The sequence below is a fragment of the Syngnathus typhle genome, linkage group LG16, assembly GCF_033458585.1.
Source record: "Syngnathus typhle isolate RoL2023-S1 ecotype Sweden linkage group LG16, RoL_Styp_1.0, whole genome shotgun sequence".
NCBI classification, from domain to species: Eukaryota; Metazoa; Chordata; class Actinopteri; order Syngnathiformes; family Syngnathidae; genus Syngnathus; species Syngnathus typhle.
Window position 1 is genome coordinate 5,686,302 of NC_083753.1, and position 13,904 is coordinate 5,700,205.

Genomic DNA, 13,904 nt, shown 5'->3' on the forward strand with positions numbered 1-13,904 from the left:
AAGGCAGTAAAGGTAAATCATTTCAGAACAGTATTTTCCTCCAAGGCAGTCTTTTGTTTTTTTTCTAAATGTATCCTTCCTTCCTTCCAAACTGGAAAACGGATGAATTAAGCATCTGTGTTTTATCTTGATGTCGAATTCATTTGCCCCAATTAAAAAAACAATTTGCATGTGAACGCCACCCGTACACCTGAGGGAGGTTTTGTTCCTCTGGCTTGGTTTATATGAATGTTTTGGATGACTAGCCTCTGGACTGAATGTGCACGAAAGACAGAGAGCAGGCTCTCAGCGAGGTAAAGGAGCTGATGGATTACACTCCACCGGGAAAGAGTCCACCCTTCCTTCCTATGCCAAAAGCTCCTGCCTGGATCGCTATGCAGGGATCATCTAAATGCTGCTTTCAACAACAAGCCTTGAAGTTTTATTTTATGGCAAAAAGCAGAAAAAGCATGGTGAGCAGTGGACTGACTGCATGAACTATTTCATGTTTAGAAAGAAAACAAAACAAACCCACTTTGCTCGAATACTTTTACAAAAAAATATAGTGTAAATAAATATAGATAATCACTTGAGACTGTCAATCCCTCATTTTATAATGTGTGTAAGTATTACAAATACTACATAAAAGTGGAGGTTTAGAGGATTTAAATAAATGCTTATTGCCAGCTACATAAACACTCATTCTTAATTTAGCCGCAACTTGACGAACCAGTTGTTTTGTTACAGCCCCACTAGAAATGTTTTTTCATTATGTTTGAAATAAAAACATACAAGCTTGATGATGTAGAAAAAATAATCAAGTGAAAGTACTAGAGGCCGGTCGATACACACTTAACAGGGGATCATTCTCAAGTATGTTATCTTGAAAGGCACATGAGAACACACACACTCTGACAGCCCTTTGTTGCACTGTTCATGTAAGAACGTGACAATTATCTGCATGTGAACACTGGATCAAGAACAATTCAAAAACTCCATTTCAAGTCCGTGCATTGAATGGAGAAAATGGCTGAGACAAAGAAACATTTTTTCATCATATACCGCTACCTTTTCAAATGAAGTCATGGTTTTATTGGTCCATAAATCCGCTTGACTTGCTTTTTGGAAGATCATCTGAAAATACAACTTTGCCAACATTTTGAATTTGGTTCAAATTCCTTTGAGACACGAAAAAGCATGTAAACTGTTGGCGAAACTTCATGTGAACATGCTTTGACTACCTTTGCCAACACTTGCAAACGTATTTGAAAAAGCAGTCAGAATGTTAAAAACCATAACACAGTATTAGCAAGCTCCCAGTCCTGCAAAAGATCTTTGGTTACAGCCATCTTGGCATAAAAGCGGTGTGTCGCTACAAGGAATGCATCACGGTGGCTCATAAATAAGGTGGAGGCTGTCTTAACAGAAGGCTATATATTTCTTTATATACTAGCAGTGAGCCAACCCCCCCCTACCTACCCCGCCCGGAGGCCCAAATCTATCTATGTTGCTCTCTGTTTTTATGTACTCCACCGAGAGCCACTCATCGTGCTGTGCCTCTCGGAATCGTCACTGTTGTCGGTTTGCTTTGTGCCTGCAGAAAAGCAACGCAGGCAGGCTCGGGGAGAAGATGCAAACTCAACACAAAGGGCCAGAGGTGGAATCAAACCTGCAACCTCTGAACTGTGAGGCAGACGTGCTAACCAGTGATAAACAGTGCCAAGATGTCTTAAAAGGAGCTGTCATTGATTTGGAACATTCTAGGCCATAGTTCTTTTTTTTTCTTTCACCAAAGTTCAACAGTAAGAGCACTTTGGATGTCCAAACGCACACTTATAAAGCTTTTAAAGAGAATTAGGAGGCCATTTGATAGGCTTGAAACGGTGCCCAGAAGTAAGGTCATCATGGTAGATATTATTGGACATTCATGTTTACCTTCTTTTTGTAATGGTGAGTACTTGTAGGAGGAATCATTTTTATTTTCTCCAACCCTTCAGATCTCAGCCGCAGCACACCGTGGGATAGTGGGAAGGTCGTTTCGATTTCTTTGGCATATGAAGAAATTGACAATAAAGCAGACTTGGACTTTGAAATAAAAGTGGTATAATGTAAATGCATTTAAAATTGTATTATTAAACATAGAAGACTATAAATGTGCCATTAGTTTCATGCAATTTGAAGGGAAAATGCTCAATTGAATCAAATGATCTGTCATTGTTTGAGGGGACGGATGACATTTCACAGTAGTGATATCAGCACTTGGTTTCTGTATCTGCGACTACTCAAGATTATAATCTTAGATAATCTTATTTGACTCATTTCAACACTGTTTTGCACCCTGATCAGTCGTCATTATGTATCTTATATCGATTTAACCCAATGCGTATTTTCTCCCTGCGTGTCTCATAACCAAGTATTAGGCAGGCCAAAAAAAAAAAAAGCACCTTAGTGGATGATGGATGAGATTTCTTGCAGCTAATGGCAAGTAGCCACCTTTTAATACTGGTGCAACACAATTGGGGTCTAGAGAAGGGGCAAAGTTCAGTTCAAAAACAGTTAAACATCTCTGCTGCATTAGCGTGGCCATTGTAATGATATATAGGGCAGCAAGATATAGCATCGGTCGGTTCACACTAGACTAGTGCCCGGCCGGCACTGATGTTTGCATGTTTTCCCTCTGCAGTTCATTAAACAAAGTGTCTACAGTTCCCAGAGGGTTGAGTCTCAGTGTCCATGGTTGTGTCCCGGTAGCATTGTTGAATACCAAACACTATGATTCAGCTCAGTCTGATATTTTTAGACCTTTCTACGTGAAAAGTTTCCAGAATATCCGACTACAATCCGACTTTTAAGATCACTGTGTGATTGATAGCAACGTCACCATTTTAAAACAAGATGGGCTGACTGACTTTGAAAATTGTTTTCTGAACGCCAGAACTAGAAACATTACTGTCACTTGTTGACAAGTTACGTGCTAGAAGGAAATTATTTTCTCGCCGTAAGTGTGAATGCAATTTGGCTCGCAATAGCCCATAAACTTACCGATTCAATCTTCATGACGGCAAATTAAACGGCGTGATTCCTTTGGTGTTTAAACATGTCGGCGCTTATGATTGCAAGGTTTGAATTCATTTGATTTGATTTCATGTTGGATGAAGGGTGATTTCTTACCAGAGACACAGAGAGAAATCGCTGCTACATAAAGTACTTGAATTTCATGGCTGACCTGTGAGGTTTTCCGAAGGTTTCAATTTCAGGGAATGTTTTATTACGGCTATTGAAGCCATGACTGCGCCTTCAGGCATGTGCCGTGAGGAGAAACAACACCGACCGTAGGATTTCATCCACTTCCTTGAGCTTCTGGCCGGAGGGACAAGACCTCTCACCCTTTGACTGAACCTTGTTACAGATGTATCATATCAGGCCCTGCAGCATATTGCTTCCAGGTGCATTCATCACACAGCCAACAACTTTCAGCTCTGTCCACTCGCTTTTTCACGCCGTACTTGGCGCGAGCAATCCGCTTTGACAGCACTGCCTGGAGTGCGGTGAGGGAGATATCTTTTTTCTCATTAGTGTCAATAGTCAATTGTGTGTTCTCATCCCACCCACCATCACAATGCAACAACCTACAAAACACGGCAAGCAAGAGGCAAAGGGTGATTCCAGCCCAACATGATTCATGTTATTATGGTGAGGGCAGCCCAAAAGCCAAGCCATAATTAAACAAAGAGCTGGTGGTGACAACTATTGTTTGCATCGGTGCCCGATGCCATAGCTAGTCATTTGTCATTTTGTAACAAAATGGAAGGATGCAAAGTGTGCAGCAGACACCAGGACTCTTTCTTTCATCCCCATTTTTATAAAAGCACGTTTTCGGTCGTGTTTTTTCTTTTAAAATAACAAAAAAAACACCACCACAGTTAAGAAATAATCATTTCAAAACAAGTAAACAAAAACCAGAACAATGCAAGAAAACGTAATGAGATGAAAATATACTGCAGCTATAGCCTGCAGTATTCAAGTGTTACATTGACTTTTGAAAATCGAGTTTTCTTTTCAAATAAGCCACAATTGAAGCCTGACAGATTCCTTTCTTTTTTTTTTTGAAAATCCCCAAATTGTTTGTAAGAAAAGGCTTTTGACTAGAGGCGGAGATGAATGTTGTGTCAGTGCTAATAGAAACGAGGCTTATCAAATCTCGAGCACCATTTGCTCCCATCTTTTTTGTATATCAGTGGCTTGTTCATTTATCCTCCGCTTCCCATCTATTGTATGAAGTAGTCTATAGAAGTGTGATGATGCCAAATGTGGGTCTTTCCTTGAATAACCCTCTACCCCCGAACGCCCGCCCGCCCTTTCATCCCCAGACTTATTTTTACCCAGTCTTCGTTTGACAGTGTAAGTCAGATTTAAATATAATTTTATTATCCTTTTGGCTTTCATGCATTGCCATCATTTTTGTCCTCTCTTCTGATTCATCATTTTTTGTCTCTTGTCAGTGATGAATTTATAATGAACTCATAAATGGGAATAGGAAGCCTTCCACAGCACTGATGTTATTTTGGCTGGGTAAATATGGAGCCTAGCGAGGATGTGGAAGTACAGTACAATTGGAACATCTGTGTAAAGCCACTGACTGACTGAGTGACTGACTCTTTCAGTCATCAGACTCAGTATCACTTTGCCCAAAGGATCAGCTCGTAATAATTTCGCCTCATTTATTTCCTTGTTTGGAACTAATGACAAATATTACAGCAGCACATTTTCCGTTCATTTTTTTTTTTTACACTACACGGTGTCTAATATAAACAGTAAGCCGAGCTACCTCTTAGGTGACAGGTCTTGCTTCTTTGAACGAATGCCCAACATTGGCTAAAAGACCGAAATTCTGTACACAGTACTTAAGCGGCGGGTCAGATGCCACGGCTATTTTCTGAGAAAACGCTGTTATGTGCGGTGTTGTGTAAATGACATCAGTTGGTAGCTTTTCAAGCACCGCTTCATATCCAATAAAAACAACATTTCCAGTTCAAGTTCAATAGTGGAGCACAGGAGCGATGCTGTAAATTTGGACTGAATTTAAATAGGAGCCGACTAAGTGCAAGAACGACATCAAATCAACCACGAAAACACATTTTGACCAACTGAAATTGATATTCAGATGGAAGGCTTATTACATTCTCCAAGCAGACCAGGAGAACTTATCCCTGCTTTTGTCTCCAGTCAATTTGCTTATTGTGATGGTCTTGTGACGAGACTCCCTCAGGAGAGCATCAAACAGGTGTAGCACGTTCAAAACACCGCAGCTCGGGCTCGTAACGGAACAAAGACATCAGAAGACATTTCTGCAGTCTATAGATTGACATCCCGTGAAATTCCCATGAGTCTACTTTTATTCACGCGATTGGGATGGTACAGGATAAAAAGTTCACAGGAGCAGACGGAAGCGCCATTATCCTTTTTTTTTCTTGGACACTGCGTGAGGAGAACGTGGGAGACAAAGCTGTATCAATAAATAAGAAAAACATATAAAATAAATTGGGAATACAGATCACCAGCCAAAGAAAGCGGCTCCATTTCCTCCTTTAGAATTAGCATGCGAGAAACGCACAGCCTTTGACATTGCAGAATCAGTAATAGACTCGCTGGAGTCCATGCAGAAGATGGAAGCGGACCTTTATGAGGAACTGCAATCAAGTATCAAGTAAAGTTGGTCATGGCGACCACAGATCACCCGTGGGGAGGGTCTTCCAAGCTTATGGTTCATGTGTCACATGCCCCATTTCTCCTGCCCACATACTGTAGATGACAATAATTCTTTTAATGAAATCGTTTTTGGAAATGATGGGCGAGCACAGAATGCTACCATCTCAGGATGGACGTCACACGCTGTGATGATAGCTCCCCAAAGTGGCCATCAATGTTTTTCCGCCCGAGCGCACATGCCCTATCTATGAAAACAGAGCCCAGCCTGATTGGCTTTATGCTCAGTATACTCGGATCAATAGGCAGGTGGGTTGCGTAAGGACATATTGGCATGGAATTGAGTCTGGAATACATTGACCCTTGAAAAGGGGATTAACGTGGCTTTTAAAGATCAATCATTTGCTTAAGGCAAAGTGAAAACTTCTTGACATTTTTAATAGGATTTTAGTTGGGTTTCTGAATAGAAATGTGTTCATTGAAATGCAAACACAAAATACAATTAACGGTAGTAAAAAAAAAAAAAAAAAAAAAAATTATTAACTGTTCAACAAACTGCCTTCATCATTAAATTACAAAGTATATTTCATCACCACTATTTTAGGACTGTCAGTAAAAAATAAATAAAAATACATCTAGTCCTGGGCGGTTTACCTAACAAGCAGAAGGAAGATCATTGAATGGAATATTGATTGAAAGGGTTGTCCGCTTCACTGGCGATGAATTTGACAGAGGGAAAACACCAGGCACTGGAGAACCTCAAGGTTACACTGTGCATTACAAATGAGTCTCACAATACTCTCTTTTCTTCATGATGCACGAACCTTTTGGATCAGATGACCCCCTCAAGGTTCAATCATTGATGACAAGAGAAGCGCAACCTTCACTAATCCATAGTAGATCATTAGCAGTGACTTATCAAGTGGGACAAAGGTATCTGGGAAATGAGAGGTAGAGGGAAAAACCTCTTGGGGGGGTGCCTTCAAAAATTGAGCAGAATAAAATTGAAGTAGGTAAAAATAATGGATGGTGTACTCAGACAGTAGTTCCAGTAGTTGTAATGAATTACAACAGTGATGACATGTTTGATTTATGTACAACGCCCCCCCAACTGGCAGAAAAATCGGATGCTCGTTGTGTTTAAGAAAAGCAGGCTTATCTTCAAAAATGAAAATATTATGATGATTTGAAAGTACCCAAATTGTTTGGAACTGAGAATAATGATTGAATTCATTTCAATATTTGATGTCATTTTCAAAGAGGCACTGTAACGCTTTTACGAGTATACATACTTTGTGAATGCGCTTAAGCTAGTGCAACTCTGGTTTGCACTTACAGACAATGAAAGACGGGGATTTTTCTCATTGATACCGAGCAGCAAACTGTTTCATAAAGTTTAGAGTGGCAGAACAAGAGCGCCGGTTTCCAAGTGCATGCTCGGTCGGCTAAGAAGTGCACTTTTATGGTATATAAAATAAAGCCTTTCAGTCTGTCAGTGAGGTTAGTCTATTGCTAAAGCCACCGGGGTAGTGAGTGTTGTATGAGAAAATTAAAATTCAATAAACATACAAAAAGCTCTGCAGTTACGTTCCAGCAAAATAATCATTGGGGATAATAGGCTAATGCTTCAACATTTCATTTTACTCTGGCAAAAATACAGACATAGATAATTACGTCCCAGCCCCCATTTCATCCTCATCTCTGGAGATAAAACGCCAGAACCTGTTTTCTTAGTATCTTCCAAGGAATGAAAATGAATCATGTTTGATAATATGGAAATGGTAAAATACCCATCCAGTAAACTGTGTTCTGAGCCTTCAAAAGCATCCGCTCAAGAAATGATATGATCTAAATAGCTTTTTCCAAACGTTGCCTACTGTTTTTTGTTTTTTTTTAGACCAAAGCGCGATGCTTGAAAATCACCGGGGCACTCAAAGTAAAGGATGGCCGCTACTCCATAATGTGGAGTGCAAACAGGGGATACGTAATGGAAAGTGAAACTCCCCTGTAATGGGGTGGGTGTGTGTGTGTGTGTGTGTGTGTGTGTGTGTGTGCAATACCTTGGCTCTTACCTTCCTCCCACCCTTGGGGACTTCCTGCCCGTTTTTCGCTCTTTTGATTCTGCTCTTCCCGTGTGTCCCCTGTAGCCACTATGCTCCATGTAAACTCAAGGATACCAGCGACATTCTGCTCACATGTGTTGCTTCTGTCGCACAGGGAATCTAGAACAAACAAACAAACAAACAGTAAGGTCAAAAGAGAACAGTTGCAGTAGCATAAGCAAAGTATGACTGGACAAGCAATTCACATGAGAGAGGCAAGTGCCGTCAGCAAAGAGGCGATAGACTCGGACCAAATCCAGGGCACCCAAAACAATGTATTCTCCTTTGATTGCCAAGTTATTCTCCCGGGGCAAAGTCCCAAATTGAGGAGGGTCATTGGGGAGGCTTTCGAGCAAATGGAAAGACAGCTTGAGGTTGACAGCTGATGGCAGATTTACTAATGAGCCCTTCATGACATTGACCTGACCCAACACACATTCATCAACCGGGGCGGGGCATTTATTCAGTGATGTCATGGAGATGACCATTTTTATTTGCTACAAATATATAGTTGTCAATTCCTAGCAAGGCATAATCTTTTACAAAATGTCTAATATGTCGGGGTGAAAAAATAGAGGGTGGACTTTTAGTAACAACACCATTGCTGCTTCATTGATTTTATATTGGCCTTGGAAAGATTTCTGATGAATACTTGCGCTGTTATAATTTTTCTTTTGCATTGGCCCAATTCCTCTCACGAGAGAGCAGAGAGAAAGAGAGAGCAAAAAGACAGAGAGAGCGAGAGAGAGAGAGAGCGAGCGAGAGAGAGAGAGAGAGAGAAAGAGAGGGCCTGTCTATTGTGCTGAGCAAGGTTAACAATGTCCAACTCACCTGACATGGGCATCCATTTGTTGGGAAAGCTCAGATCATCCTCAGCTACCCAGGAAAAGCTCCAGTAGCCTTGAGGAATGCCAAAGCTCCCAGATGGTGACTCACCTGTAAAGCAAGAAAACAGTTCATATGTATCCAGTGTGCACTTTAGTTTCTTGGCATATGCATCAGTCCAAATATTTTCATTTGGTAAACATCACATATGTTGGGATGGGTGAATAATCTTCAAATGTGCTTCACAAACCAATTGTTGTATTTTTGACTTCTCTGGGTTTAAATAAAGAGTGGGTGTACTTTCAGCCCAAAGTCGAACACAGAGTGGGTCAGAAAATACAACAACTTGTGTATGAAGCGAGTCTGAAGCTTCATTTTTCAATCACTACTACCTTAAAGTATCGTTTAAAGTCCCTAACAGATAAATCGTCGCCTTTGTTAACAAATGTAGCTTTTTTTTTCAATTGTATGTCACGTCGGCGCCATCAGCACCATGGACAGTTCCGTTTCTCTGCTCCTGCCCCTCCCGTCCCGTTATCAGTGATCAGCTTGGATTGCTGGCGCCTGCTGCTCCTTACCGCAGCGGCTCGTTAACTCTGCTCCTTCTACCCTGTATTTCCATCACTCCTGGTCCGTTCGTCTGACTTGCGACCCATTTCTGCTTGGACACTTTGTGGCCTGCCACTCCGCCTTGTGCTTCTATTTCTTGGACTCCATTTAATAATAAGCTTGATCATATTTCATCTCATAAATAATCTGCCAAAGAATGCATTTTTGATGAATCCTATCAGTATCAATCCAAAGTTTGGGAAAACCTTCAACTATTTTTTTCCTAATTTAAAATGTTCCATAAATTGTAGATGAACACTTGAGTATTGAAGAAATAAAGAAGGAATCATTTGGTAAGAAAATGATTATAACAGATTATGTTTTCCTACATATTACAGTCTTGTTCATCTTTTGCCCAGATAAGAGCTTTGCGCATTTTGCTATCTTCTCAGTCAGCTTGATGATGTAGATGAGGTTTTATAACCTGAGATGACTTTCAGTCCACAGCTGTGAATTTATCACAAGGTTATAACTTGAATTTATTGATGTGGATGAGACCATTTGAAATGGAAGGAGTTTCCAAATGATTTACCGCTACTGCGTCAGTACAAGCGGGAAGAGGATTTATGTATTTCAATTGTGGATCATTTGCTTGATATGACTAATATGACCTGGGGGGTTAACTCCGAGACTCCCACACTATCACAAGAACATTCCGGGGCCTATCATTGTCAATCGATGGATGCAACTTTGTGTGTATACCTTGTGCCTAAAGTGCCTTGTGGTACCACCATCATTTGCTTAGCCCCTCTTTCTCCAAAGTCCTTGCTTAATTAGAAGACAGTCACAGTCCAATAAACCACAGCCAAAGAAGCGGACGCATGAATCAATCAGTTTAAATGAGCCTTAAAGAGGCCATTGATTGTAAACATTCTCTTCCGTGGCCCTGAAAACAGCAGAAACGGTTTGGGCAAAGTTCTATTTCTCTCAGGTCTGCCATATGGAGACATAGTATACAATTAGGTTTGTCCAAGGTCAACCTTGGTGGTGTGTGAATTCAATCATGGAAAGAAAAAGGGCTTGCCTGTAACACATGGTACATTCCACATTTAATACATGTTTGCCTATCGTGAAATAGAACCACACCAGAAGATTGCGAACCTCTGGGTTTTTCCAAATCTTTCCTTTGCCTACTTGCCAAACAATAAGCATGCAGTGTAATGTACTGAACTGAACTGAACAGAACAGAAAGCCAAATCTTACCCTCAGGCAATAGAATAGCAATCACATTGCACCTCAAGTCTGTATATCTGTATGTGGTCAAAATGTGTGAAAATGGAATGGCAAAGGAAAGCCTGAAGATGCTGCAGTGCTTTGAGCAATCCCTCTGACCATCACAGCTATCAAATTGTATTAATCCATCTAATTCATTAACTGAGTCTTTTTTTTCATTTCATTTGATTTAATTCAGTTTATTTTCTTTATTTAAAAGAGATGTTTGAAAAAGAAGGCTCACAACTGGATGGTGAGTTGCAGTGATCAGAGCTAACTGAAATGGAAATGATTCGGACACGTTGTACACTCTTGGATATTCATACTCCTTGTCTTCCCACATGTTGATTATCCCTTTTTTTTTTTTTGCCGATTAGTTAGAGATGTACCTTTGGATACATACATTACTGTCTAAATAAATAGATTACCTGCCCGATTGAGTGACGCCCTATTAAATGGTCATCAAAGTCTCCTGCCTCCAAACCAGGCAGCTGAGATTTAGATTGGCTGCCTACTCCTGACGACAAAACATCACATTCATTTTGCATCGGAGGACCCTTCATGTTGGCTAAAAATGAACTTTTACACAATTCTAGTCAAGTTGCTTAATTTAACCTCAATAATTGAACATTGCATGTTATCACCAAATTCTTACTCTCAGAATAATTAGTTGATGGCTATATATCAATATGCAACAATTTATTTCTATAAATCCTTGCCAGTCACATGATCACAAAGTCACATGAATGTTGAGCTATTTTTAGAAAAGGACTACTCGTGGTTCTTTGGAGATAACTTGTGGCCGTGCCGTGGGCACCCCGTTGGTGACCCCTGAGTTAGACCAAGGATCTTTCCAATCAAATACTAAAAAAAATGAATGTTTTAAAAGGTCAACATGGTGACACCAATCATTTCCGCTTAGGGTATAAAAATTAGATCAGTATCATTCAAAGTGTGACAAAGGTCGGAGCAATGATAGTGGATACATCTTTAGTAAGTCTGCAGTTATCAAACGCTCTCGTAGATTCATATTGCTGGCACGAGCCTTGTCGTGTAAACAAGTGTGGATTTGTGTTCAAATGTAGGACGCATCTCAAAGTCATGAGTACTGCCCATAGAACCTGACTTGAGGCTACCAATGACATCATCTGCACAGGGAATTTTGGGAAGACAGCAAAAATTCCATCTTGCAGAGTGTCTATCTTAACAAGGGACAGGCAAAGAGTCTCAGAAGCACATACATATTCTACATTAGTTCAAGGAGTGGGTCGGCAGGCAGCTTTTCTTGCTTGGAAAAAAGAAAACACGTCACTAAAGCCTGCTTTGAGTTTTTGACATTACACTGACACTGCCATCACTTTTCACAGTGTCTGATGAAAGAACAGCTAGGCTTTAACAGATAACCTTGAAATAGGGGAACATTGAAGACAGTTCAATGATCTGTATAAATATCGGTGAGGTCTCTCAAGGCAAACACAAAATGAATTAGACAAGAAATAAATGATTGCATCTTAGTATGAAAACCATTATTCAGGACAAAACAGATCTGAATGCTGATCAACCGGGTTTCAGTAGTGCTCATTAAAGAAAATGATTCATTGCCGCTACACGCATAAAATAAGATCCCTAAAGAAAGCAGTCTGTCAGGAAGTCACTAAGGACACATAACGGGGCTAACCCGCAGATGGTAAAATCACAGAAAAAAAAAGGGAAGTGTCTCATTTGCAAAGTTATGAGTCTAATTTGCAATGCCGTATAAAAAAAGTTTGTGACCACAGGGTGTCTGATTTAACGGTGAAAGTATTCATTTAATGAATTATATAAGATTTTCTCTCTTGTCCCGCCCGGTGGCGGCCTTTGCATTTCCTAATGATAGTGTGAACAAAAGTACGCTTTATTTCACTTAAGGGCATTGAGCCTTAACAACTGTGCCAGTACTAAGGTAGAAATAAATGAAGAACAAATATTCCAGGTTCAAAAAAACAGGCGATATTGTAAGTTAGCCTTTAAAAAAGGTCCACACTAGCAACTGCTCTCGGATTTTTTGGGAAGGGTGTTTCACAGATGTGGAGCATAAGAATAAGAAGCTGCATCACGATTTATGTTTGTTTGTTTTCGCTTTAGGGAGTGGTAAAAGAGCTCTTTCTGAAGACACGGCAGTGCTGATTGGCTCATAAATTAAAAGCATATCTAATAAATAAGCTTGACTAAGACCATTAAGCGCTTTAGAAACCAATGATAGAATTTTAAAATCAACCCTGAAGCACTAAGGTAACCAGCACAGAGACTTTCAAATCAATGTAAAGTGAGCTCTTTTTCTGCTCTTTGGCAGCACACGTGCAGGTGAATTCTGGAGCCCATGCAGAGGGGCAATTTGGATTGTTTTGGTTTGATGTGGCTCTTTGCGGTACACAGTAAAAAAACGTGTCTCTTAGTCTCTGACCGGTTGGCCACCCCTGCCCTATTATATGGAAATGAGTGTTGGCATGACAGTAAGCCTCCTCCAATCCTTAACGTAGAGATACAAGGTCATACATACCAAGAGAGAATACAGAATTCCTCCAGTGACGGAAGACATTGGTATTGCTGGGCAGAAGACAAATGGTAGAAGAACTCAGGAAGCGTGAAATGGGAGACTTGGAAGGCGACAGACCTAACTGATAATGGAATTGACAGACCTGGAAGCCTTCCACTTTATCTGATTGTGGATTGGGACTTTGACTGTGATCTATTCTCAAGGAAACGAGCAGCCCCACCAGCATATCTGTTCATCCACACTCCAGAAATTGGATCATCAAATTTGTAGATGACACCATTATCGTGAAACTCAACTTTGTATGACTTTGCGTATCTGGATAAGGTAAAGTGGCTGCTTGCAAATAAAGAAATGTAGTTCTCAACCCCCACCAAAAAACAAACTGAATATTACGCATTGTAATTGTCATGCTGGGTAAAAAAGCTGGTGCCGAATTACCACTACGGGTGCAAGTGCCTGCATCCATACATCCATTCATCAATTTTCTGTAGAGCTTGTACTCATTGCCTTCCCATCTTATTTTGGACAGGAGGGAAAGTACACCCATAACTGGTTGGCAGCCAGTCTCAGGGCACATTGAAAGGTCCTGCCGATTATTTCAGCAGAGCCACTGATTGTTTTCTTTTCCCTCGCAATCCAGAAATGAAGTGTTTATGTTTGAACAGTAATACGTAATTATTTACAAGTCACATCACAGGCATTTGCATCACTGAATTGATGACGTTCAAATGTGCAGTCTTGCAAAAGTGACCTGCTACTGCGTTGCGAAAATGCTGAAAATAGCAATATTGAGTAGGAAGACGGAGTAGCATTCAGAAAAAAACCCAACATGGGATACCTCACTTCATCTCTAAAGCACAGTAGATTCAACACCGGGCCGAAATGAGTGTTGGGGAGATAAGTACAAAATCACCTTGCTCAAGGGTGGTGTGCAC

The 13,904-nt window shown here is 40.5% G+C and overlaps 1 protein-coding gene across 1 annotated transcript in view; it reads right to left on the reverse strand.

Annotated features, from left to right (window-relative positions):
• Positions 1-13,904, reverse strand: part of alk (ALK receptor tyrosine kinase) — a 137,084-nt gene that overhangs the window by 64,678 nt on the left and 58,502 nt on the right. The window contains exons 2-3 of the mRNA XM_061302036.1: positions 8,619-8,723; positions 7,758-7,907 (exon numbers count right to left, since the gene is read on the reverse strand). Coding sequence (XP_061158020.1) covers positions 7,758-7,907; positions 8,619-8,723 — 255 coding nt within the window. The remainder of the gene's footprint in view (positions 1-7,757; positions 7,908-8,618; positions 8,724-13,904) is intronic.